This window comes from Pongo pygmaeus, chromosome 6 (genome assembly GCF_028885625.2).
Source record: "Pongo pygmaeus isolate AG05252 chromosome 6, NHGRI_mPonPyg2-v2.0_pri, whole genome shotgun sequence".
In the NCBI taxonomy this organism is placed as follows: domain Eukaryota; kingdom Metazoa; phylum Chordata; class Mammalia; order Primates; family Hominidae; genus Pongo; species Pongo pygmaeus.
Genome location: NC_072379.2, coordinates 101,349,488 through 101,376,162, shown reverse-complemented (window position 1 = coordinate 101,376,162; position 26,675 = coordinate 101,349,488). Strand labels below are relative to the sequence as shown.

The 26,675-nt window shown below is 40.0% G+C and overlaps 1 protein-coding gene across 5 annotated transcripts in view; it reads left to right on the top strand.

Moving 5' to 3' along the window:
* The window catches only part of FBXL13 (F-box and leucine rich repeat protein 13), a 269,907-nt gene that overhangs the window by 37,284 nt on the left and 205,948 nt on the right, over window positions 1-26,675 (top strand). For all 5 annotated transcript variants that reach the window (XM_063667682.1, XM_054494956.2, XM_054494957.2 and 2 more), the window contains 4 exons: window positions 7,668-7,735; window positions 8,344-8,492; window positions 9,536-9,645; window positions 11,880-12,047. In XM_063667682.1, coding sequence (XP_063523752.1) covers window positions 7,668-7,735; window positions 8,344-8,492; window positions 9,536-9,645; window positions 11,880-12,047 — 495 coding nt within the window. The remainder of the gene's footprint in view (window positions 1-7,667; window positions 7,736-8,343; window positions 8,493-9,535; window positions 9,646-11,879; window positions 12,048-26,675) is intronic.

Sequence of the window (26,675 nt, the reverse complement as noted above, 5' to 3'; positions counted from 1 at the left end):
GGCTTTGTAAATTGTAATTGTAGTTTAAATTATTTCAGGGACTTTACTTAATGAAGTTGGTAACAAACATTAGCATGTTTAAGAAACATTGAGTTTCCAAAATTGTTTTTATTTAGATATGTGTTTATTGATAAAAAGCATTAAAGTACAAATGTTAGTGAGTGTTTCTGTCCAGGCACAAAAGCCCTTTAGGTATTAAAGACTCTTTTGGGCCAGGCACTGTGGCTTGTGCCTGTAACCCCAACACTTTGGGAGGCCGAAGTGGGCAGGTCACTTGAGGCCAGGAGTTCAAGAGCAGCCTGGGCAACATGGTGAAACCCCATCTCTACTAAAAATACAAAAATTAGCTAGGTGTGGTGGTGCACACCTGTAATCCCAGCTACTGAGGAGACTGAGGCATGAGAATCGCATGAACTGGGGAGTGGAGATTGCAGTGAGCCAAGATCGTGCTCCAGCCTGGGTGACAGATTGAGACTCTGTCTCAAATATAAATAAATAAATAAATAAATAAATAAATCAGTAATTTGCAGAAGATCAAGAAATAAGAAAAATGACTCATCATGAAAAATTCAACACTTCATACCATGCCGTGCTGCTATATATAAAGATATGTTCTCTCTGTATTAAAGATATGGCTTCTTTTTGCTATTGTTATTAACTTTTAGGGCTTTTGAAAAATAAAAAAAAAAAAATCAGAGTTGAGAGGGATTTAAATTAGGCATATCCATTCAACACATATTTATAATCCCCATTCTGTTTTGCTAGTATTATTCTAGAACAGTGGTCACCAACCTTTTTGGTACCAGAGACCGGTTTCATGGAAGAAATTTTTTCCATGGACTGTGGTGGGGTGGTGGGGGTGATTAAGGGATGAAACTGTTGTACCTCAGATCATCAGGCATTAGTTAGATTCTCATAAGGAACGCACAACCTAGATCCTTTGCATGCACAGTTCACAGTGGGGTTCGTGCTCCTGTGAGAATCTAATGCTGCGGCTGATGAGGTGGAGCTCAGGAGGTAATGCTCGCTTGCCCACTGCTCACCTCCTGCTGTGTGGCCGAGTTCCTAACAGGCCATGGACCTGTACCAGTCTGTGGCCTGGGGGTTGGAGACCCCTATTCTAGAATGATACTATGTGGGATATAAATGAAGCTCATTAATGAAGTAAAGGCATGGTACTTTATAATATGGTGAATTGTGTTAAGACGATTTCATATATAATCTTTTGATTCGCAGGTTAACTGAGCAATAAAGGGAATTGCTTGCCAGAAGAAAAATAATATTACAATATGCTGAAAGCTAAAAATTATAATATAAAGTTAATGATTTACATTTATTTTACATTTAGTTCTTACCAGATTCTTAATACTTTACTAGGTACTTTAAGTATTTTATAGAACTGAAACTTTTTTTCTATAGCTGTTGTTTAAATGCATTTTTTTACATATAGTAAATGGATATCTTACAAAATTAAAAATTAATGGGACCAATTGCTACTTATATTAAAGAGCCATAGATTTGGTGTCTGTTAAGTCAACAGTAATGATTCGTAATAGTATTTCATTATTTTTTCATTTACTGCAACACTTCCCCAGGTCTCACCAGCCTGGGATATAAGTAGAGCAGTGTTAATAGGAATATCCCAGATTTCACTGCCTCTAGCTCCTGTCTTCGTAACACAAGAGATCAGTTTCCCCTTCAAGTTCTACCCATTTGTGTCTGGGAATCCCAAAGCTATCCCATGTGAATTCAAGAATTCCTCCTAGTGTCTGTCTGGAACCTGTGAGGCCATCTGAAGGGGAACCCTAGAACTGCCACTCTGGTCTTCCTAAGAGCCCCAATGTCTGCCTGAGCTGGTGTTCCAGGCTGTACACCTGCAAATCCTTAAGTGCCAAATACTCTTCCTTTCCCTTGGCCTGCCAACTTTACTCAGACCACACTGGTTGGTCACACTTTTCACAAGATGCTGTATTTTGCTGAAGACTGCTAATAACTCAAACTCATGCTTCAAGACTAAAACCACATTTGTTTACCTGCCGAAATAGTACCACTTTGTGGCAAAACTTAAACTTTTAATTCGTTTTCCCACCAGCTTTGAAAGGAAATACCTCTCAGTAAAATTTTAATTTGAAAGATTGTATTATTTCAAAAAGTGGCATAATGTAAGACTTTTGTAATATTTTTTGTATCACATTAGTTTAAGTTTGCAAAATTTAAAGTCACATTAAATTTGATGGCCTTTTGCTCTGTGTGCTGTACAGTAGTGGGGGACACGCTGAGAGGTGACAGCATGCTGGAAGCCCTCGCAGCCCTCACTCACTCTCGGCAACTCCTCTGCCTGGGCTCCCACTTTGGCGGCATTTTAGGAGCCCTTCAGCCCACTGCTGCACTGTGGGAGCCCCTTTCTGGGCTGGCCAAGGCTGGAGCTGGCTCCCTCAGCTTGCGAGGAGGTGTGGAGGGAGAGGCATGGGCAGGAACCGGGGCGCATGTGGTGCTTGCAGGCCAGTGCGAGTTCCAGGTGGGTGTGGGCTCCGTGGACCCTGCACTCCCAGCGGCTGGCTGACCCCACTGGCCGGGGCAGTGAGGGGCTTAGCACCTGGGCCAGCAGCCGCTGTGCTCAATTTCTCACCAGGCCTTAGCTGCCTTCCCGCAGGGCAGGGCTTGGGACCTGCAGCCTGCCATGCCTGAGCCTCCCTGCCCGCCTTCCGTGGGCTCCTGTGCAGCCCAAGCCTCCCCGACGAGCGCCGCCCCCTGCTCCACGGCGCCCAGTCTCATGACCACCCAATGGCTGAGGAGTGTGGGTGCACGTTGCGGGACTGGCAGGCAGCTCCACCTGCAGCCCCAGTGCGAGATCCACTGGGTGAAGCCAGCTGTGCTCCTGAGTCTAGTGGGAACTTGGAGAACCTTTATGTCTAGCTAAGGGATTGTAAATACACCAATCAGTAGTCTGTCTCTAGCTCAAGGTTTGTAAACACACCAGTCAGCACCCTGTGTCTAGCTCTGGGTTTGTGAATGCACTAATCGACACTCTGTATCTAGCTACTCTGGTGGGGACTTGGAGAACGTTTGTGTCCACACTCTGTATCTAGCTAATCTGGTGGGGATATGGAGAACCTTTGTGTCTAGCTCAGGGATTGTAAACACACCAATCAGCGCCCTGTCAAAACAGACCACTCGGCTCTACCAATCAGCAGGATGTGGGTGGGGCCAGATAAGAGAATAAAAGCAGGCTGCCCCAGCCAGCAGTGGCAACCTGCTCTGGTCCCCTTCCACCCTGTGGAGGCTTTGTTCTTTCGCTCTTTGCAATAAATCTTGCTACTGCTCACTCTTTGGGTCCATACTACCTTTATGAGCTGTAACACTCACCGCGAAGGTCTGCAGCTTCACTCCTGAAGCCAACGAGACCATGAACCCACCAGGAGGAACGAACAACTCCAGACGTGCCACCTTAAGAGCTGTAACACTCACCGCGAAGGTCCGCAGCTTCATTCTTGAGCCAGCGAGACCACGAACCCACCAGAAGGAAGAAACTCTGAACACATCCGAACATCAGAAGGAACAAACTCCAGACATGCCGCCTTTAAGAACTGTAACACTCACGACGAGGGTCCGCGGCTTCATTCTTGAAGTCAGTGAGACCAAGAACCCACCAATTCTGGACACAATGCCTTTCCTTCACTTTGTATTGCACAAATAGTGCTGTGTGCCTCATAGGAGCAGTTCTTTTGGATTCTGCCTGCAGTTCTTTCTTCCCTAAGACTCAGACCCCCAATTCAGGTGGCAGAGACAGATGCCATGTGGCTCCCCACCCCTATCCCTGTTCTTGTTTTTCTTTCAGAGGATAGGAAAAGAAAAAAGAAAACAGAAACAAAAAACAAAAAAACCTTTCTTAGTCTCTTGTCTGTCAAAACAAAAACATTTAAATTGACTTTTAGAACTCTGTGTATGTGAGAGAGAGTGTGTGTGTGTGTGTGTGTGTATGAGGGGGATGGAGAGAGACAGAGACAGACAGAGAGAGAGAGAGACAGCAGAGAGAGAGAGAGAGGGTCTCACTCTGTTGCCCAGGCTGGAGTGCAGTGGCACAATCATAGCTTGCTCACTGCAGCCTCTATCTGAGCTCCAGTGATTCTCCGACCTCAACCTCCCAAGTTGCTGGTACTATGGGTGCATGCCACCACACCCAGCTAATTTTTTATTTTTAGTAGAGACAAGGTCTCACTATGTTGCCCAGGCTACTTTTTAAGTCCTGAGCTCGAGGGATCCTCCCACCTCAGCCATCCAAAGTTTTGGGATTGTAAGTGTGAGCCACCATGCCTGGCTGACTTTTAGAATGTAATATTAGACAGGCCCAGGTAACAGAAACCATTAGATTTAGGCCAATGTTATCCCACCTCCACTGCACACCTCATACTTATTAAATGTTGAAAATATAGAAAAGGAGAAGGAAAAACTAAAACTTTTTTTCTGTAGCTATTGAAATCCTCACATCAACTGAGTTTGCAATGCAAATATATGGTCCTTGTCTGGATTCTAGTTTCAACAAGCCGTATAAGACATTTGGAGGCCAATTCCAGAGAGTTGGCTATAGCATGGGTACAATGATATTAAGCAATTACTATTAAGTGTCTAAGGCAGGATAATGGAATTGTGGTTGCAAAGAAAATGTACTCATTTTTTAAGAGATGGATATTATAAGATTTGGGGGATGAAATGTCATGATATCTTAATTTATATACTTTAAAATAGAAAAAGCAAGTATGGCAGAATGTTGACAATGTTAAACATGGACTGTGGGTATTAGGTGTTTATTTTATTTCTCTGTAAGTTTGAAATTTTAAATCTTATTTTCCTCCAACCCTGGCAGAGGAATGAAATTTTTTTATAAGCTTTTTTTTTTAGGACTGGGTTGTAATCATGCTACATATAATATCTTTTCAAAAAGAAATCAGTTTTATATTTCACTTCTTTTTCTCTCCTAATCTATAAAAATATGTTTCCTTGAAACTAGTGTGTGTGCTATTGTATGCTGCTGGAACTCAGCTTAAAATTTGGGCCTTAACACTCTTCTGTCCCCAGTGTACATGAGGAATAAGACATACTCTCAGTCATAATAGTGACTAACCACAGCAGTAATTCCTAGAGAGGGTAAGAGTGGAGGGCTAAGGAATCTTGGGAAGTGAGCCTGGGTAGTTTACAAGTTTCGCAGGTGATTCCAACTGGCTTCTTGTAGGCCACTGGCCTAAAAAAGTAGTGTTAAACCCTAACTTAATACTATGAAAAATCTTTTGCAACTAATTCATTATTTATTTACACATTCCCACTCTTTAACTTTAAAAATCATCTCTTATGGTAGAATTTTTTCTTTTATTTCCAGACTAGAAATTAACCTTACAGTGTACCTGTACTCTCAGAAATCGTATTGTGATGCACTGTCCATTCCTCCCTCACTTTGTTTATAACTACGGGTGTCAGGGGACAGCAGCACTAGTGGTGTGAGTGTTATGTGAGGGTACTCTGAGGCCATCTGTAGCCAGTGCTAACTTGCTGTTTATCCACTGACTTGCCCACAAAGTTGTTACCAGAATCCTTTGCCCTCCATCTGTGGTAGTCAGATGGCAGAGAATTGGCTTGCATCTAAGCAGTTTTCTAATTCTGTTGATGGATCAATACATATATATTTGTTGAGCTCCTACTCTGTGCAAAACACTGCCAGCTGGAATTAAAAGGTGAGAGGAAGAATATTTTTCATTCAGAAGCGGTTAAACAATATGCAGCGACTATGAAGGGTGGGAAGCCATTGGCTGGAGTGTGGGTGGTGGAAACGTAAATGGAGGAAGTGAAGTCATGTGACTAAGCGGTCCAGACATGTGCCCAGTGGTTGGATTGGCCAGAGATTCCTTGGAGCTGCAGTGAAGTCAACACATCCCCACCCCCAAGTGGGGAATGGGGCATTACTGGGCTGGAGTCGTCTTGCATGTTAGTCCCTTGGAGATGCTCTCTTAAACTTGCTTTTCCCTGTGAAGAAAATAAGAGTATACCAATAATAATAATAATAAGGAAAAATCGTGATTTTAATTGTTTCTTTCTCTCCTTCCTTCCTTTCCCCTCCCTCCCTCCCTCGCTCCCTCCCTCTCTTCCAAACTGGGAGAACAATAAATGTAAAGTTAAAATAAAAATTTTTGAAGAGAAACTCTTAAAAAATGAATATTAGAACAACAAAAATTCTGGTGTATTATAAATCATGAATTAATGAGGATTTAAATTACTTCTTTCAGTAATAGAATAGAAAATACTTTTATGCTGTTTTAAAGAGTTGATCATCAGAAAAGAAAACCTGAGTTCAAATGGTACTTGCTGAATTTTAATAATTCTTTTCAAAGTCATTATTACTATAATGTTTTGAACTATATTCATTTGGTCATATACTCATATTTTTATGACATATCATTTACTGTAGTTATTTATTTAGGACTTTTCAGGTAATATCATCTAAAAAGAATCAAGCTCATGAAATTTAGGGACCTACAACAGTACTGAAAAATTGTAATGTTAATGAAATTTGTCTGCCTCTGCCACCTCATCCCCTTCTTGGTTTTTATCCTGCCTGCTGTAATATCCTCAATACTCCTTCTTTACTCATCTGGATTCCTTTCTTCTATAAAAATCTGAATTTAGTGAAGAATGACTTGAATCATTTATGTTTTCCCTCACTGTAGGCATAATTTGCATTTAATCTCCATCAAAAGTGAGGATTTTCACATGGCAGGGGTCCTATGGGCCTTTCTTGTATGCCTAAAATAAATCTATGATGAACATGTGTATGCCATATCTGTTAATTTAACAAAGTATTTACAGCAATATGCAAAGGAGAAAACATTTGCCTTAGAAAAGTGGAATTCAGAATTCTTGGCTGTTGGTATAGATTTGAACCAAACTTACCTATACACCAAATAGATGTGACCATATGTTTGTATATCTATATAGTAAGCAAAGTGGCAATAAAATAAGAGGAAAACACCATTAACACTTAACAGTAGCCATGTGCATATAATACATATGTTAGTATAATAATATCTTTACTTATTAAAGAATGCACAGAAGGTGTAGATGATTTCAGTTAGCTCTTGCCACATGTTATTGTGAATAGCTGTAAGTGATAAATTTGCATCTCTTTAAGCATATTCCACAGTTTAGACTTCTAATTTATGTGGTTTTCCTATTCCTGCTTGGTAAATGAGGAATTCCTCTATGTTGAAAAGAGAATCTCAGTTTATATCCTTGAAAAAATCATTCTGTTTGATTCAGAATGATTCAGAAAATCATTCTGTTTTAATAGTGAACAGCAGAACTGCAATTCTATACTATTATAAATATAGCTTATCATAACAATGCCATGATGCTTAACTCAAAATGCTTCAAACTAAGTGAGATATAATGGGAAAATATATTAAGCTGTTATTTTAACTTAAAAAAATAGCTTATAGACATACACAAAATTCCAAAACGTAAATGGTATATAGTTATTTCAGCCCATTCCTGTCTCCAACTGCCCAATTCCTTTCCCTCTTGGCATCCATTGCTCTCTTTTTCTTGAGTATCTTGCAGAGGTAGTCTGTGCATTCCATTTATTTCTAATATTTGTTATTTCAATTATTTATTTACTTTAGATGACTCCGGAATTGATGATAAAAGCCTGTAGCTTTTATACTGGACATTTAGTAAAGACTCATTTTTGGTAAGAATGTGATTTTTACAATTTCTTCATCTTTGAGTTTTTATTCTTGATATTCATATTCTCCGTGCAAAGTAAAATTCACTTTTGGCCAGTTGTGCTGATTTTATCTGTCTAATCATGTTTCTACCATTTTGTATTATATATTTCTTTTATATTTAATCAGCTTTTACTTAGTTAAAATATGTATTTTACTTCTTTAAGGTATAACTATCTTTTCTTAAAAAATAAAACTTTAAAATTAAAATATGGTTAGTTTCACAGTCCACTTATCTGAAACCCTTGGAGCCAAATATGTTGTGGAATTTAGATTCCTTTAAAAAAAAGACATCATTAGGTGGTTCTTTTGGTAAATTGGAATTATGAAAACATGATTTTATCCCATGATTTCTTTATTTTATCCAAAAAGAAATATGACTCATATAGTCTCCATTTTTCTCTATAACTCTTAGGAATTCTTCAGGTCATACCCAAGTTGTAGAAGTTTCTTTTTATGCTGTGGCTTTTGAGGTCATAAAGGAGATATCATTCTTTGTTCACCTTAATTTATTTACTGATATATTGCCCTAATATCAAAATATTATTTTAAAAAAAATGTCTTCTGCCTGCAGCACTTGGAGAGACATAGCTCGTACAGATGAAAATGTCGTCCTGGCTGAAAAAATGAACAGAGCAGTGACATGTTACAATTTCAGACTTCAAAAATCTGTATTTCATCACTGGCACTCTTATATGGAAGACCAGAAAGAAAAACTTAAAAGTAAATTCTTACATAGTAGCAATTACTTTTTGTATCCATTTATTGAAATAATAAAAAAACTAACAGTTAAGCATACTTTGTATACTTAGAGAACCTACCATTTTTATGTCTAGATAATTGTCATGAAATGAAGGTAGAGCTGCTAATTTAAAAATACTTAATGAGATTTGTCTCAAAGGATTTTATTTTAATAGAAAACATTTAAAATCAAATCTTGTGTGCATTTGTGTGTATGTATACATGAATATAAATAGAATCTACTATGAGCTTTTTTACATAATAGAGAGCTGGATGGGTTCCAAATAGTATGGACAGGTACCAAAATTGACTATTTTTGTAAAGAGGTTTATGCTTTTTACAAATATTATATTTAATGTATATATGACAAAACTTAAAAATAAAAATTATCTTCTCTTAAGACCTTGGGGGTTATACTGAGTGGGTGGGAGGTACATTCATGTGATCCATGCCCACTCAGTATAACCTCCAAGAGCTCTTGCCTTCCAGTTAGATTTTTTTGCAACTCTCCTGATAATAACTTATTTATGACTGTTGCAAACCAGAGAATCATTTCTTTTTGACTGGCTTTGGTTGGTACCTCAGTTAGAGTGGACCCTCCGAAGATTTTAACATTAGTGTAATGAAGGGTTAGGAACTGGTTAATCATAGGACATAAAATTAAATTCAAAGGCATTGGATCTAAATGCTACCTTATGACTGTATTTCTTATGAAAAAGTTTAGAAGTTCTGGTTTTACAAAGAACAACCTTGTTTAAAAAAAAGAAATGATACATGTCTTGACATTTCTATTGCAGCTATTACATCTTAATTTCTAAGGGGCAAAGGTGATGTTTCCAGGTTAATAAAGTCTCGAGAGTACTAATGCTATCAAAAGTAATTAATTTCAAGTGTAAATAAAACCAAACAAAAACGATGGGATGTGACATTGTCTCATAAACATGATAGACCATTAAATCACTTTGTGTTTTTTGGAAACAGCTATACCTATTAATATATACAGTAATCTAGTAAATTTCCTTCAGATATGCTATTGCGGATACAACAGATCATCTATTGTCACAAGCTAACCATTATCCTAACAAAATGGCGGAATACAGCAAGACATAAGAGTAAAAAGAAAGAAGATGAGCTGGTATTGTATATTGAAACAATTTTTTAAGAATCTGAATTTTTCAGTTGTATTCATGTTGCCTCAAATAATAATGCTGTGTGTGGAAAATACTAAAATCCTGAATATTGTCTACTTTTGATGGGATTCTTGTTTTTTTTTAATATGTATTTTTTTGGGACAGAGTTTTGCTCTTGTTGTCCAGGCTGGAGTGCAATGGTGCGATCTCGGCTCACTGCAACCTCTGCCTCCCAGGTTCAAGCAATTCTCCTGCCTCAGCCTCCCGAGTAGCTGGAATTACAGGTGCCTGCCACCACACCCAGCTAATTTTTTTGTATTTTTAGTAGAGATGGGGTTTCACCATGTTGGCTAGGCTGGTGTTGAACTCCTGACCTCAGGTGATCTGCCCACCTCGGCCTCCTAAAGTGCTGGGATTACAGGCGTGAGCTACCGCGTCTGGCCGGGATTCTTGTTCTTTAACTTAATAATTTAAAATTTACTTCAGCTATTAGTATATCATTACTTAATATTGGTTTAGTATGCTCAGAGTAACACTATGATCAGATGTAGAAACATGCTGGATTTTTTTTCTGTAGTTACATTATTTAGTAGGAGATATTTTATTAATATTCTTTGAAATACAAAGTAAGGGTAGATAGAAAAGAGAATGTGGGGTGAAGTTAAATCCACTTCTTCTGTGGTTGCCCCATGGATCAATGCCTCTACTCACCTGAATTTGGTTCAGATGTTGAGACTGACAATAGCACACATGCAGCAAAAGAGTATGAGGAGATTTATTACTTACATATGCTTAAAACAGTGCTACAGCCTGTGCTGAGCTTTAAACATCTCAGAGGTTACTTGAGATGCTCTCTAGAAGTTTATAATCTATAGGTTTTGAGCTGGTGGTCTTGTAGGCTGGTTCTCTAGGCTTTGCCTTTTGCAAACTACCTTTTCAATATTACCAGTGAAACAGCTCTACTTTGGGTACCTAACACTATGTTAGTCTGCTCATTCACTGCTTTTCACCAGTCTGTATATTAAGCTAGTGTTTTGATAACTGCCCTCTATGCCTGATCACTGATTGTCTAATAGTGAAATAGGTAACTGTACATGACCAGTCCCCCGTTGTACACCCCCTTCAGCTAAACATCCCTGAATATAAAAATTAGCCAGGCATGGTGGCGGGCCCCTGTAATCCCAGCTACTTGGGAGGCTGAGTCAGGAGAATCTCTTGAACCCTTGAGGTGGAGGATGCAGTGAGCCGAGATCACGCCACTGCACTCCAGCCTGGGCGACCAAAGTGAAACTCCTTCTCAAAAAACAAACAAACAAAAAATCCCTGAGAGCAGGCAGTATTGTTCTCTTAGTATTCTCCATATGCTGAACATAATGTTTTGCACACAGTAGTTGATATATATTAATATATATAATATATGTTATATGTACTATAATAATATCATTAAGATATATGTATATTATATATATTATATAGTTAATTGTGTGTTTAGAGAACTTTTTTTCTAGATATATGATTTATTGACCTAACAATCATTCTATATTCACTTAAATGGAGTGAGGATGGCAAGTGTATGCTGGGAGCAGAGGCAGGGAACACCTGTGTGTCAAGCGCTCCACATGTGTTCTTCCTCAGGCTCTAATATGTCTGTGTATATATACACACACACATACATACATACATACACACATATACATACACATATATATATTACATCAATATATATTACACCAATATTGTGTATATGTTTATGACTGAAATACTTACTACCTTTATTTATTACACAGTTTTCAGAAGTGTATCAAAAGTTAAAATGGGGACTTCCTGTGACAATAAATTTGGCAATTTCCAAAATACATTACTTCTGACTTCCCTTTTTTGTTATCTGTATGTTAATCACCTTCACTCCATGCACCAATTACTAGTTTTATCATTGCCAGAGCCTTGACTTTGTGGTCCTCACTTCCTCATCTGTGAAAGAGGAGACTAGATCAGCCTTTCAAGATGGCTGCCTGTGCCAGTGTTTTATGACAACTAATGAAAATGATCTGTAATACTTTGGTGGTTCAGAGAACATTAAACATGCTTATGAAAAATTATAGTTTATGTAGTAATGATGATGATCATAAATAATGTTTAATTGGTCCTATTCTTGTGTCAAGCACTGTGCTTTGTGTCTGTCATCTCTCTTGACCGTTAACAGCAATTCCATGGAATTTTAAAATTATTTTCATTGCAGATATTAAAACATGAACTTCAATTGAAAAAATGGAAAAATAGGTTAATACTCAAAAGAGCTGCTGCAGAAGAATCTAATTTTCCTGAACAAAGTTCTTCTGAAGTCTCTCTTGTAGATGAGACTCTAAAATGTGACATTTCACTGTTACCTGAAAGAGCAATATTACAGGTTTGTATGAATTCCGTATATATTAGATACTATAATCTGCCAGGTGTGGTGGTGCATGCCTGTAATCCCAGCTACTTGGGAGGCTGAGACAGGAGAATTGCTTGAACCCAGGAGGGAGAGGTTGCAGTAAGCCGAGATCACACCATTGCACTCCAGCCTGGGCAACAATAGCAAAACTCCATCTGAAAAAAAAAAAAAATATATATATATATATATATATATGTATGTATGTATGTATGTATACACTATAATCCTACTCTTGATGTATTGCATTCAGTTAGAATAAGGATATTTTTGCCCATTATTTCTTCCTTTACAAATTACCTGCTCCTATCTTGTCTGTTTTTACATTGTAATTCCTATAATTTTCTTACTGGTTTGTAATAGCTCTTTATATTGGCAATATTAGCCCTTTGGAATATATTTGGAAATTTTTTCCCCCACACTTGATGTTTGCTTTCAGTTTTGCTTGTGGAGTCTTCTGGTGACAGAATTTTTTTTTTTTTTTTTTTTTTTTTTGAGATGGAGTTTCACTCTTGTTGCCCAGGCTGGAAGTGCAATGGTGCAATCTCAGCTCACTGCAACCTCCGCCTCCTGGGTTCAAGCGATTCTCCAGCCTCAGCCTCCAGGTAGCTGGGATTACAGGTGCCCACCACTATGCCCAGCTAATTTTTCCTTGTATTTTTAGTAGAGATGGGGTTTCACCATATTGGCCAGGCTGGTCTCAAACTCCGGACCTCAGGTGATCCACCCACCTTGGCCTCCCAAAGTGCTGGGATTACAGGCATGAACTACCACACCTGGCTGATGACAGAAATTTTAAAGCTTTATGTAATAAAGTCTGTCATCCTTGCCCTAATTATTTCTCTCTCTCTCTCTCTTTTTAACTTTTATTTTAGGTTGAGGGAGTACATGTGAAGGTTTGTTATATGTAGGTAAATTGCGTGTCATAGGAATTTGGTGTATAGATTTATTTTGTCACCCAGGTTATAAGCCTAGCATTCAATAGATACTTTTCCAATCCTCACCATCCTCCCACCCTCCACCCCCAAGTAGATCCTGGTGTCTGTTCTTCCTTTCTTTGTGTCCATATGTACTCAGAAGTTTAGCTTCCACTTGTAAGTGAGAAGGTGTAGTATTTGGTTTTCTGTCCCTGTGTTAGTTTGCTTAGGATAATGGTCTCCAACTCCGTCCATGTTGCTGCAAAGGACATGATCTCATTATTTTTTATGGCTGCATGGTATTTCAATGTATATATATACCACATTTTTAAAAATCCAGTCTACTGTTGATGGGCATTTAGGTTGATTTCATATCTTTGTTATTGTGAATAGTGCTGTGATGTGCAGCAAAGATGCGTGCGTGTGTCTTTATGGTAGAATGATTTATATTCCTTTGGGCATATACCCAATATGGGATTGTTGGGTTGAATGGCAATTCTGTTTTATGTTCTTTGAGAAATCGCCAAACTGCTTTCCACAATGGCTGAGCTAATTTACATTCCCACCAGCAGTGTGTAAGCGTTTCCTTTTCTCTATAACCTTGCCAGTATCTGTTATTTTCTGACTTTTTAATAATAGCCATTCTAACTGGTGTGAGATTTACATTTCTCTAATGATTGGTGATGTTGAGCATTTTTTCATATGCTCATTGGTTGCCTGTATGTCTTCTTTTGAGAAGTGTTTGTGTGCTTTGACCACTCTTTTAATGGTGTTTTGTTTTGTTTTGTTTTGTTCTGTTTTGTTTTGTTTCGTTTTTTTTGAGAGGGAGTCTCGTTCTGTTGCTCAGGCTGGAGTGCAGTGGTGCGATCTCAGCTCACTGCAGGCTCCGCCTCCCGGGTTCACACCATTCTCCTGCCTCAGCCTCCTGAGTAGCTGGGACCACAGGTGCCCGCCAACACACCTGGCTAATTTTTTGTATTTTTAGTAGAGATGGGGTTTCACCGTGTTAGCCAGGATGGTCTCAATCTCCTGACCTCGTGATCCACCCGCCTTGGCCTCCCAAAGTGCTGGGATTACAGGCGTGAGCCACCGTGCCCGGCTAATGGTGTTTTTTTGTCTTGTAAATTTGTTTAAGATCCTTATAGATTGTGGATATTAGACTTCTGTTGGATGTATAGTTCACAAATGTTTTATCCCATTCTATAGGTTGTCTGTTTATCTGTTGATAGTTTCTTTTGCTGATAGAAGCTCTTTTGTTTAATTAGGTCCCATTTGTTAATTTTTGTTTTTGTTGCAGTTGCTTTTGGCATCTTCATAATGAAATTTTTGCCAAGTTCTGTGCCCAGAATGGTATTTCCTAGGTTATCTTCCAGGGTTGTTATAGGTTTAAGTCTTACATTTAAGTCTTGAATCTATATTGAGTTGATTTTTGTATATGGTGTAAGTGGTCCAGTTTCAATATTCCGCATGTGGCTAGCCAGTTATCCCAGTATCATTTATTGAATGAAGAGTTCTTTTCCTGTTGCTTGTTTTTCTTGATTGTGCAGATGTCTGGCATTATTTCTGGGCTCTTTATTCTGTTCCATTGGTCTATATTTCTGGTTTTTTTTATACTTTAAGTTCTAGGGTACATGTGCACAACGTGCAGGTTTGCTACATGTGTATACATGTGCCATGTTGGTGTGCTGCATGCATTAACTCGTCATTTACATTAGGTATATCTCCTAATGCTATCCCTCACCCCTCCCCCCACCCCACTACAGGCCCTGGTGTGTGGTGTTCCCCATCCTGTGTCCATGTGTTCTCATTGTTCAATTCCCACCGATGAGTAAGAACATGCGGTGTTTGGTTTTCTGTCCTTGCGATAGTTTGCTGAGAATGATGGTTTCCAGCTTTATCCATGTCCCTACAAAGGACAGGAACTCATCCTTTTTTATGGCTGCACTGTATTCCATGGTGTATATGTGCCACATTTTCTCATTGATGGACATTTGGGTTGCTTCCGAGTCTTTGCTATTGTGAATAGTGCCACAATAAACAAATGTGTGCCTGTGTCTTTATAACAGCATGATTTATAATCCTTTGGGTATATACTCAGTAATGGGATGGCTGGGTCAAATGGTAATTCTAGTTCTAGATTCTTGAGGAATCGCCACACTGACTTCCACAATGGTTGAACTAGTTTACAGTCCCACCAACAGTGTAAAAGTGTTCCTATTTCTCCACATCCTCCCCTGCACCTGTTGTGTCCTGACTTATTAATGATCGCCATTCTAACTGGTGTGAGATGGTATCTCATTGTGGTTTTGATTTGCATTTCTCTGATGGCCAGTGATGATGAGCATTTTTTCGTGTGTCTGTTGGCTACATAAATGTCTTCTTTTGAGAAGTGTCTGTTCATATCCTTTGCCCACTTTTTGATGGGGCTGTTTGATTTTTTCTTGAAAATTTGTTTAAGTTCTTTGTAGATTCTGGATATTAGCCCTTTGCCAGATGAGTAGATTGCAAAGATTCTCTCCCATTCTACAGGTTGCCTGTTCACTCTGATGATGGTTTCTTTTGCTGTGCAGAAGCTCTTTAGTTTAATTAGATCCCATGAGTCAATTTTGGCTTTTGTTGTCATTGCTTTTAGTGTTTTAGACATGAAGTCCTTGCCCATGCCTATGTCCTGAATGGTATTGCCTAGGTTTTCTTCTAGGGTTTTTCTGGTTTTAGGTCTAACATTTAAGTCTTTAATCCATCTTGAATTAATTTTTGTATAAGGCGTAAGGAAGGGATCCAGTTTCAGCTTTCTACATATGGCTAGCCAGTTTTCCCAGCACCATTTATTAAATAGGGAATCCTTTCCCCATTGCTTGTTTTTCTCAGGTTTGTCAAAGATCAGATAGTTGTAGATATGCGGCATTATTTCTGAGGGCTCTGTTCTGTTCCATTGGTCTATATATCTGTTTTGGTACCAGTACCATGCTGTTTTGGTTACTGTAGCCTTGTAGTATAGTTTGAAGTCAGGTAGTGTGATGCCTCCAGCTTTGTTCTTTTGGCTTAGGATTGTCTTGGCAATGTGGGCTCTTTTTTGGTTCCATATGAACTTTAAAGTAGTTTTTTCCAATTCTGTGAAGAAAGTCATTGGTAGCTTGATAGGGATGGCATTGAATCTATAAATTACCTTGGGCAGTATGGCCATTTTCACAATATTGATTCTTCCTATACATGAGCATGGAATTGTTTTCCATTTGTTTGTGTCCTCTTTTATTGTGTTGAGTAGTGGTTTGTAGTTCTCCTTGAAGAGGTCCTTCACATCCCTTGTAAGTTGGATTCCTAGGTATTTTATTCTCTTTGAAGCAATTGTGAATGGGAGTTCACTCATGATTTGGCTTTCTGTTTGTCTATTACTGTTGTATACAAATGCTTGTGTTTTTTGCACATTGATTTTGTATCCTGAGACTTTGCTGAAGTTGCTTCTCAGCTTAAGGACATTTTGGGCTGAGACGATGGGGTTTTCTAAATATACAATCATGTCATCTGCAAACAGGGACAATTTGACTTCCTCTTTTCTTAATTGAATACCCTTTATTTCTTTCTCCTGCCTGTTTGTCCTGGCCAGAACTTCCAATGCTATGTTGACTAGGAGTGGTGAGAGAGGGCATCCCTGTCTTGTGCCAGTTTTCAAAGGGAATGCTTCCAGTTTTTGCTCATTCAGTATGATATTGGCTGTGGGTTTGTCATAAATACCTCTTATTATTTTTAGATACATCCCATCAATAACTAATTTATTGAGAGTTTTTAGCATGAAGCGCTGTTGAATTTTGTCAAAGGCCTTTTCTGCATCTATTGAGATAATCCTGTGGTTTTTGTCTTTGGTTCTGTTTATATGCTGGATTACATTTATTGATTTGCGTATGTTGAACCAGCCTTGCATCCCAGGGATGAAGCCCACTTGATCATGGTGGATAAGCTTTTTGATATGCTGCTGGATTCCATTTGCCAGTATTTTATTGAGGATTTTTGCATTGATGTTCATCAGGGATATTGGTCTAAAATTCTCTTTTTTTGTTATGTCTCTGCCAGGCTTTCGTATCAGGATGATGGTGGCCTCATAAAATGAGTTAGGGATTGTTCCCTCTTTTTCTGTTGATTGGAATAGTTTCAGAAGGAATGGTACCAGCTCCTCCTTGTACCTCTGGTAGAATTTGGCTGTGAACCGTCTGGTCCTGGACTTTTTTTTGGTTGGTAGGCTATTAATTATTGCCTCAGTTTCAGAGCCTGTTGTTGGTCTATTCAGGGATTCAACTTCTTCCTGGTTTAGTCTTGGGAGGGTGTATGTATGCTGGAATTTATCCATTTCTTCTAGATTTTCTGGTTTATTTGCGTAGAGGTGTTTATAGTATTCTATGATGGTAGTTTGTATTTCTGTGGGATCAGTGGTGATAACCCTTTTATCATTTTTTATTGTGTCTATTTGATTCTTCCCTCTTTTCTTCTTTATTAGTCTTGCCATTGGTCTATCAATTTTGTTGATCTTTTCAAAAAACCAGCTCCTGGATTCATTGATTTTTTGAAGGGATTTTTGTGTCTCTATCTCCTTCACTTCTGCTCTGATCTTTCTTATTTCTTGCCTTCTGCTAGCTTTTGAATGTGTTTGCTCTTGCTTCTCTAGTTCTTTTAATTGTGATGTTAGAGTGTCAATTTTAGATCTTTCCTGCTTTCTGTTGTGGGCATTTAGTGCTATAAATTTCCCTCTACACACTGCTTTAAATGTGTCCCAGACATTCTGGTATGTTGTGTCTTTGTTCTCATTGGTTTCAAAGAACATCTTTATTTCTGCCTTCATTTCATTATGTACCCAGTAGTCATTCAGGAGCAGGTTGTTCAGTTTCCATGTAGTTGAGCAGTTTTGAGTGAGTTTCTTAATCCTGAGTTCTAGTTTGATTGCACTGTGGTCTGAGAGACAGTCTGTTATAATTTCTGTTCTTTTACATTTGCTGAGGAGTGCTTTACTTCCAACTATGTGGTCAATTTTGGAATAAGTGCTATGTGGTGCTGAGAAGAATGTATATTCTGTTGATTTGGGGTGGAGAGTTCTGTAGATGTCTATTATGTCTGCTTGGTGCAGAGCTGAGTTCAATTCCTGGGTATCCCTGTTAACTTTCTGTCTCGTTGATGTGTCTAATGTTGACAGTGGGGTGTTAAAGTCTCCAATTATTATTGTGTGGGAGTCTAAGTCTCTTTGTAGGTCTCTAAGGACTTGCTTTATGAATCTGGTTGCTCCTGTATTGGATGCATACATATTTAGGATAGTTAGCTCTTCTTGTTGAATTGATCCCTTGACCATTATATAATGGCCTTCTTTGTCTCTTTTGATCTTTGTTGGTTTAAAGTCTTTATCAGAGACTAGGATTGCAACCCTTGCTTTTTTTTGTTTTCCATTTGCTTGGTAGATCTTCCTCCATCCCTTTATTTTGAGCCCATGTGTGTCTCTGCATGTGAAATTGGTTTCCTGAATACAGCACACTGATGGGTCTTGAGTCTTTATCCAATTTGCCAGTCTGTGTCTTTTAATTGGAGCATTTAGCCCATTTACATTTAAGGTTAATATTGTTATGTGTGAATTTGAACCTTTCATTATGATATTAGCTGGTTATTTTGCTCATTAGTTGATGGAGTTTCTTTCTAGCATCGATGGTCTTTACAATTTGGCATGTTTTTGCAGTGGTTGGTACCAGTTGTTCCTTTCCATGTTTAGTGCTTCTTTCAGGAGCTGTTTTAGGGCAGGCCTGGTGGTGACAAAATCTCTCAGTATTTGCTTGTCTGTAAAGGATTTTATTTCTCCTTCACTTATGAAGCTTAGTTTGGCTAGATATGAAATTCTGGGTTGAAAATTCTTTTCTTTAAGAATGTTAAATATTGGCCCCCACTGTCTTCTGTCTTGTAGAATTTCTGCCAGAGATCTACTGTTATTCTGATGGGCTTCCCTTTGTGGGTAACCCGACCTTTCTTTCTGGCTGCCCTTAACATTTTTTCCTTTGTTTCAACTTTGGTGAATCTGACAATTATGTGTCTTGGAGTTGCTCTTCTCGAGGAGTATCTTTGTGGCATTCTCAGTATTTCCTGAATTTGAATGTTGGCCTGCCTTGCTAGGTTGGGGAAGTTCTCCTGGATAATATCCTGAAGAGTATTTTCCAACTTGGTTCTTCTCCCCATCACTTTCAGGTACACCAATCAGACCTAGGTTTGGTCTTTTCACATAATCCCATATTTCTTGGAGGCTTTGTTCATTTCTTTTTACTCTTTTTTTCTCTAAACTTCTCTTCTCGCTTCATTTCATTCATTTGATCTTCAATCACTGATACCCTTTCTTCCACTTGATGGAATCGGCTACTGAAGCTTATGCATGTGTCACGTATTTCTCGTGCCGTGGTTTTAAGCTCCATCAGATCATTTAAGGACTTCTCTACACTGATTATTCTAGTTAGCTATTCATCTAATCTTTTTTCATGGTTTTTAGCTTCTTTACAATGGGTTCGACCTTCCTCCTTTAGCTCGGAGAAGTTTGATCGTCTGAAACCTTCTTCTCTCAACTCGTCAAAGTCATTCTCCGTCCAGCTTTGTTCTGTTCCTGGCGAGGAGCTGCGTTCCTTTGGAGGGGGAGAGGCTCTGATTTTTAGAATTTTCAGCTTTTCTGCTCTGTTTTTTCCCCATCTTTGTGGTTTTATCTACCTTTGGTCTTTGATGATGGTGACGTACAGATGGGATTTTGGTGTGGATGTCCTTTCTGTTTGTTAGTTTTCCTTCTAACAGACAGGACCCTCAGCTGCAGGTCTGTTGGAGTTTTCTGGAGGTCCACTCCAGACCCTGTTTGCCTGGGTATCACCAGCAGAGGCTGCAGAACAGTGAATATTGCTGAACAGCAAATGTTTCTGCCTGATCGTTCCTATGGAAGCTTCGTCTCAGAGGGGTACCCAGCCGTGTGAGGTGTCAGTCTGCCTCTACTGGGAGATGCCTCCCAGTTAGGCTACTTGGAGGTCAGGGACCCACTTGATGAGGCAGTTTGTCTGTTCTCAGATCTCAAACTCCATGCTGGGAGAACCACTACTCTCTTCAGAGCTGTCAGACAGGGACATTTAAGTCTGCAGAGGTTTCTGCTGCCTTTTGTTTGGCTATGCCCTGCCCCTAGAAGTGGAGTCTACAGAGGCAGGCAGGCCTCCTTGAGCTGTGGTGGGCTCTACCCAGTTCGAGCTTCCAGGCCACTTTGTTTACCTACTCAAGCCTCAGCAATGGCGGGCACCCCTCCCCCAGCCTCACTGCTGCCTTGCAGTTTGATCTCAGACTGCTGTGCTAGCAATGAGGGAGGCTCCGTGGGCATGGGACCCGCCGAGCCAGGCACAGGATATAATCTTCTGGCGTGCCGTTTGCTAAGACCGTTGGAAAAGCGCAGTATTAGGGTGGGAGTGACCTGATTTTCCAGGTGCCGTCTGTCACCCCTTCCCTTGTCTAGGAAAGGGAATTCCCTGACCCCTTGCACTTCCCGGGTGAGGCAATGCCTTGCCCTGCTTCAGCTCTCGCTTGGTGGGCTGCACCCACTCTCTGACAAGCCCCAGGGAGATGAACCTGGTACCTCAGTTAGTGAGATGAACCCAGTACCTCAGTTGGAAATGCAGAAATCACCCGTCTTCTGTGTCACTCACCCTGGGAGCTATGACTGGAGCTGTTCCTATTCAGCCATCTTGGAACCTCCCCCCACCCCCTTCATTTCTGTTTTTGTAACAGAACCATGTTGTTTTGATTACCGTAGCCTTATATTGTAGTTTGAAGTTGGGTAATGTGATGTCTCCAGCATTGTTCTTTTCACTTAGGATTACCTTGGCTATTTGGACCCTTTTGTGGTTCCATATGAATTTTAAAATAGTTTTTTTCTAATTCTGTGAAAAATGTCATTGGTAGTTTGATAGGAATAGCATTGAATCTGTAAATTGCTTTGGGCAGTTTGGCCATTTTAACAATATTGATTCTTCCTGTCCATGAGCATGGATTGTTTATCCATTTGTTTGTGTCATCTCTGTTTTCTTTCTTGCCGTGTTTTGTAAATCTTGTTGTAGAGGTCTTTCACCTCCTTGGTTATAGCTGGTTATAGCTGTATTCCTGTTTATTTTATTCTTTTTTTGTGGTTATTGTGAATGAAATTGAATTCTTAATTTGGCTCACAGTGTGGATGTTGTTGGTGTATAGGAATACTACTGATTTTTGTACATTGCTTTTTTTTTTTTTTTGAGACGAGAGTCTCACTCTGTCACCCAGGCTGGAGCGCAGTGGTGTGACTTGGACGTACTGCAACCTCTGCTTCCCGGGTTCAAGCAATTCTAATGCCTCAGCCACCCAAATAACTGGAATTACAGGCATGGGCCACCGAACCCAGCTAGTTTTTGTATTTTTAATAGAGATGGGGTTTAGCTATATTGGCCAGGCTGGTCCGAACTCCTGGCCTCAAGTGATCTACCTTCCTCAGCCTCCGAAAGTGCTGGGAGCCATGAGCCACTGTGCACAGCCAGTACAGTGATTTTGTATCCTGAAACTTTGTTGAAGTTGTTTGTCAGATCAAGGAGCTTTTGGGCAGAGACTATGGGGTTTTCTAAGTATAGAATCATATTGTCTGCAAACAGGGAGTTTGACTTTCTCTCTTCCTTTGAGTGTCTTTTATTTCTTTCTATTGCCTGATTTCTCTAGCTAGGACTTCCAGTACTGTGTTGGATAGGAGTGGTGAGAGAGGGCATCCTTGTCTTGTTCTGGTTTTCAAGGGGAATGCCTTCAGCTTTTGCCCATTCAGTAGGATGTTGGCTGTGGGTTTTTCATAAATGGCTCTTATTATTTGAGGTATGTTCCTTCAGTGCCTAGTTTGTTGAGGGTTTTTAACATGAAGGGATGTTGAATTTTATTGAAAGCCTTTTCTGCATCTATTGAGATGATTGTGTGGTTGTTTTTAGTTCTCTTTATGTGGTGTATCACATTTATTGATTTGCATGTATTGAACCAACCTTGCATCTTAGGGATGAAGCCTACTTGATCATGGTGGAAAAGCTTTTTGATGTGCTGCTGGATTCGGTTTGCTAGTATTTTCTTGAGAATTTTTGCATCCATATTCATCAAGGATATTGGCCTGAAGTTTTCTTTTTTTGTTGTATCTCTGCCAGGTTTTGGTATCAGGATAATGTTGGCCTCATAGAATGAGTTAGGGAGTCATTCCTCCTCCTTAATTTTTTAGAATAATTTCAATGAGAATGGTACCAGCTCTTCATTATACATCTGATAGAATTCAGCTGTGAATCCATCTGGTCATGGGCTTTTTCTGTTTGGTAGGCTTTTATTACTGATTTGATTTTTTTGTTTGAGACAGGGTCTTGCTCTGTCACCCAGGCTGGAGTGCAGTAGTGTGATCATGGCTCACTGCAGCCTGAACCTCCCAGACTCAAGCAGTCCTCCCACCTCAGCCTCCAAGTAGCTGGAACTACAGCCATGTGCCACTATGCCTGGCTAATTTTTGTATTTTTCTGGTATAGAAAGGCCACTATGCCTGGCCTTTTTACAATCTTACTGTCATCACTTACTCGTTTGATTTTGGAACTCAATATTAGTCTGTACAGGGATTCAATCTCTTCCTGGTTCAATCTTTGGAGGTTGTATGTTTCCAGGAATTTATCCATTTCTTTTAGGTTTTCTAACTTGTGTGTATAGAAGTGTTCATAATAATCTCTGAGGGTTTTTTGTATTTCTGGGGGGCCAGGGGTAATACACCCTTTGCCATTTCTGATTGTGTTTATTTGGATCTTCTCTGTTTTTAAAAATTAGTTTATCTACCAGTCTACCTTGTATTCTTAATTCTTTCACAGAAAAAGCTCCTGGATTTATTGATTTTTGTATGGTTTTTTTTTGCCTCTTAATTTCCTTTAGTTCATCTCTGACTTTTGTTATTTTTTGTTGTCTTCTGCTAGTCTTGGGGTTGGTTTGTTCTTTAGTTCCTCTAGTTGTGATATTAGGTTGTTAATTTGAGATCTTTCTAACTTTTTGCTGTGGGTGTTTAGTGCTATAAACTTTCCTCTTAACAGTGCTTTGGCTGTGTCCCAGAAATTGTGATACCTTATATCTTTTTTCTCATTAGTTTAAAAGAATTTCTTGATTTCTGCCTTTATTTCATTATTTATCCAGAAGTCATTTAGGAGCAGGTTGTTTAATTTCCATGTAATTGTATGCTTTTGATTGATATTCTTATCATTAATTTCTATATTTATTGCATTGTCTGTGAGCTTGATTGGTATGATTTTGGTTTTTGGGAGTTTGCTGAGAATTGTTTTATGTCCAATATGTGTGGTTGACTTTAGAGTATGGACCATGTGCAGATGTGAAGAATGTATGTTCTGTTGTTTTTGGATGGAAAGTTCTGTAGATTTATATTAGGTCCATTTGGTCAAGCATTGAGTTCAGGTCCTGAATATTTGCGTTAGTTTTCTGCCTCGATGATCTGTTCAATAGTGTCAGTGGGGGTATTCAAGGCTCCCACTATTATTGTGTAGTTATCTAAGTCTCTTTGTAGGTCTCTAGGAACTGGCTTTATGAATCTGGGTTGGGCGCATATATATTTAGGATAGATAGGTCTTCTTGTTGAATTGAGTCCTTTATCATTATTTAATGCCCTGCTTTATCTTTTCTTGATCTTTGTTGGTTTGAAGTCTGTTTTGTATGGAAGTAGAATAGCAGCCCCTGCCTTTTTATGTTTTCTTTTTGCTTGGTAAATTTTTCTCCATCCCTTTACTTTAAGCCTAGAGGTGCCAGTGCATGTGAGATGGGTCTCTTTAAGACAGTATACCATTGGGTTTTGCTTTCTACTCTGTGCCTTTTAATTGGGGGCATTTAGCCCATTTACATTCAAGATTAGTATCGATACATGTGGATTTGATCCTGTCATCATGTTGTTAGCTGGTTATTATGCAGACTTCTTTGTGTAGCTGCTTTAGAGTATCACTTGTCTATGTACTTAAGTGTATTTTTATAGTTGCTGGTAATGGTCTTTCCTTTCCATATTCAGTGCTTTCTTCAGGACCTCTTGTAAGGCATGTCTGTTGGTAACAAATTCCCTTAGCATTTGCTTGTCTGAAAAGTATTTTATTTCTCCGTTGTTTAGGAAACAGCTTGGCTGGATATGAAATTCTTGGTTGAAAATTATGTTTTTAAAGAATGCTGAATATAGGCCCCCCAATCTCTTCTGGCTTGTAGGGTTTCTGCCAACAGGTCTGCTGTTAGCCTGATGGGGTTCCCTTAGCAGATGACCTGCCCTTTCTTTCTAGCTGCCCTTTTTTTTTTTTTGAGTTGGAGTTTCACTCTGTCATCCAGGCTGGAGTGCAATGGTATAATCTCAGCTCACTGCAACCTCCGCCTCCTGGGTTCAAGCGATTCTCCCACTTTAGCCTCCTGAGTAGGTGGGATTACAGGCATGTGCCACCACGCCCGGCTAATTTTGTATTTTTAGTAGTGACGGGGTTTCTCCATGTTGGTCAGGCTAGTCTCGAACTCCTGACCTCAGGTGATCCACCAGCCTCAGCCTCCCAAAGTGCTGGGATTACAGGCGTGAGCCACTGCTCCCGGCCCTAGCTGCCTTTTTTCTTTCATTTTGACCTTGGAGAATCTGATGATTATGTGTCTTGGGATGGCCTTCTTTTGTAGCATTTTTCAGGAGTTCTCTGCATTTCCTGAATTTGAATGTTGGCCTCTCTGCAAGATTGGGGAAATTTTCATGGACGATATCCTGAAATATGTTTTCCAAGTTCCTTGGTTTCTTTCCCTCTCTTTTCTCTTTCAAGGATGCCAGTGAGTCATAGATTTGGTCTGTTTACATAATCCCATATTTCTTGGAGGTTTTGTTCATTCTTCTTTATTGTTTTTTTCTTTATTTTCATCTGACTGAATTATTTAGGAGAGCCAGTTTTCAACCTCTGAGATTCTTTCCTCAGCCTGGTTGATTCTGCTGTTAATACTTACAAGTACGTTATTGTGTTTTTCAACTCTATCAGATCAGTTTGTTTCTTTTTTTTTTTTTTTTTTTTGCGACAGAGTCTCCCTCTGTCTCCCAGGCTGGAGTGTAGTGGTGCTATCTTGGCTTACTGCAACCTCTGCCTCCTGGGTTCAAGCGATTCTCCCACCTCAGCCTCCCAAGTAGCTGGGATTACAGGCATGCACCACCACACCCGGCTAATTTTTTTTGTATTTTTTAGTAGAGATGGGGTTTCACCATGTTGGCCAGGCTGGTCTCGAACTCCTGACCTCAGGTGATCCACCCACCTTGGCCTCCTAAAGTGCTGGGATTACAGGCGTGAGCCACCACGCCTGGCCTGTTTCTTTCTTATAATGGCCATTTGGTCTACCACCTCCAGTATTGTTTTATTGTACTACTTAGATTTCTTGGATTGGGTTTTAACTATCTCCTGTATGTTGATGATCTTCATTCCTATCCTTATTCTGTATTCTACATCTGACATCTCATCCATTTCAGTCTGGTTAAGAATCATTGCTAGGGAACTAGGGCAATTGTTTGGAGGTAAGAAGACACTCTGGCTTTTTGAATTGCCAGAGTTCTTGCACTGGTTCTTTCTCATTTGTGTGGGCCGATGTCTCTTGAATCTTTGAAACTGCTGTCCGTTGGATGGATTTTATTTGCTTTTTTCTTCTTTGATGCCCTTGGGGTTTGATTATAGAGTAAGGTGGTCTGTTGACTGGCCTTGATTCTAGTCTACTCCTGGATCTTGAAGGACCTCCCACCTCCAATTACTCTCTCTATGCCCATGTTTCTTTTGTTGGGTGTTCGGTTGCACAGGGCTGAATCAGGCAGGGGCTGCAGTTGGCATACAAGCCATATCCTTGCCAGGTCAGCCCTAATCTTCTGTCTGTGTGCTTCCTGGGAAAACATCAGATTGCTGGGGAACACAGATTGTAGAGAGGAATGAAGCTGGGGACCAGCCTGTCTGGGCTCAGCATGGAGCCAGGAGAACCACTGGAACATGGGAAAGAGTGAGTGGGTGAGTGCCCCCAGGGAGATTCATACTCTCCACAGGGACCTATGCAAAACTGGGAATGGCAGAATCACCTTGGTTTCCCCCCAAACTCCCCTACTGCACTATAGACTGAGGTAGAATTCAGGCAGAAGTGGTACTGCTGGGTTGGAAGCTCTAATGGGTGTAGCCCATCTGGCTATGAGAGGCAAGGGTGGGTGGAGTTGCCCACCCTGCCATCCAGGTGTTTCCAGGGCAATAGGAGGCTGCACTTCTCAGCAAATTCTAGCAGAAGTAGGACTGCTGGTCTGTAGGCTGTAGGAGGCATGGCTTACCTGTCTGCTGGTGGTGGTGGTGGCTGGGGACGCTCACCCTGCCATCTGGGTATTTCCTGGTACAACAGGAAGCTCTGCCCTCTAGCTGAGTTCACATAGGAGTGGGAACACTGGGCCAAAAGCTCTAGCAGGCATTGTCTGCCTGTTTACCAGTGGCGGGGGTGGGTGGGGTTGCACACTCTGCCATACAGGTATTTCCCGGGACAACAGGAAGCTGTGCCCTCCATTCAAGTTCATACAGAAGCAGGGCCACTGGGCTGGAAGCTCTGGCACCTGGTTACCAGTAGTGGGGTGGGGGGGGGGGTCATGGGCTCTGCCTGC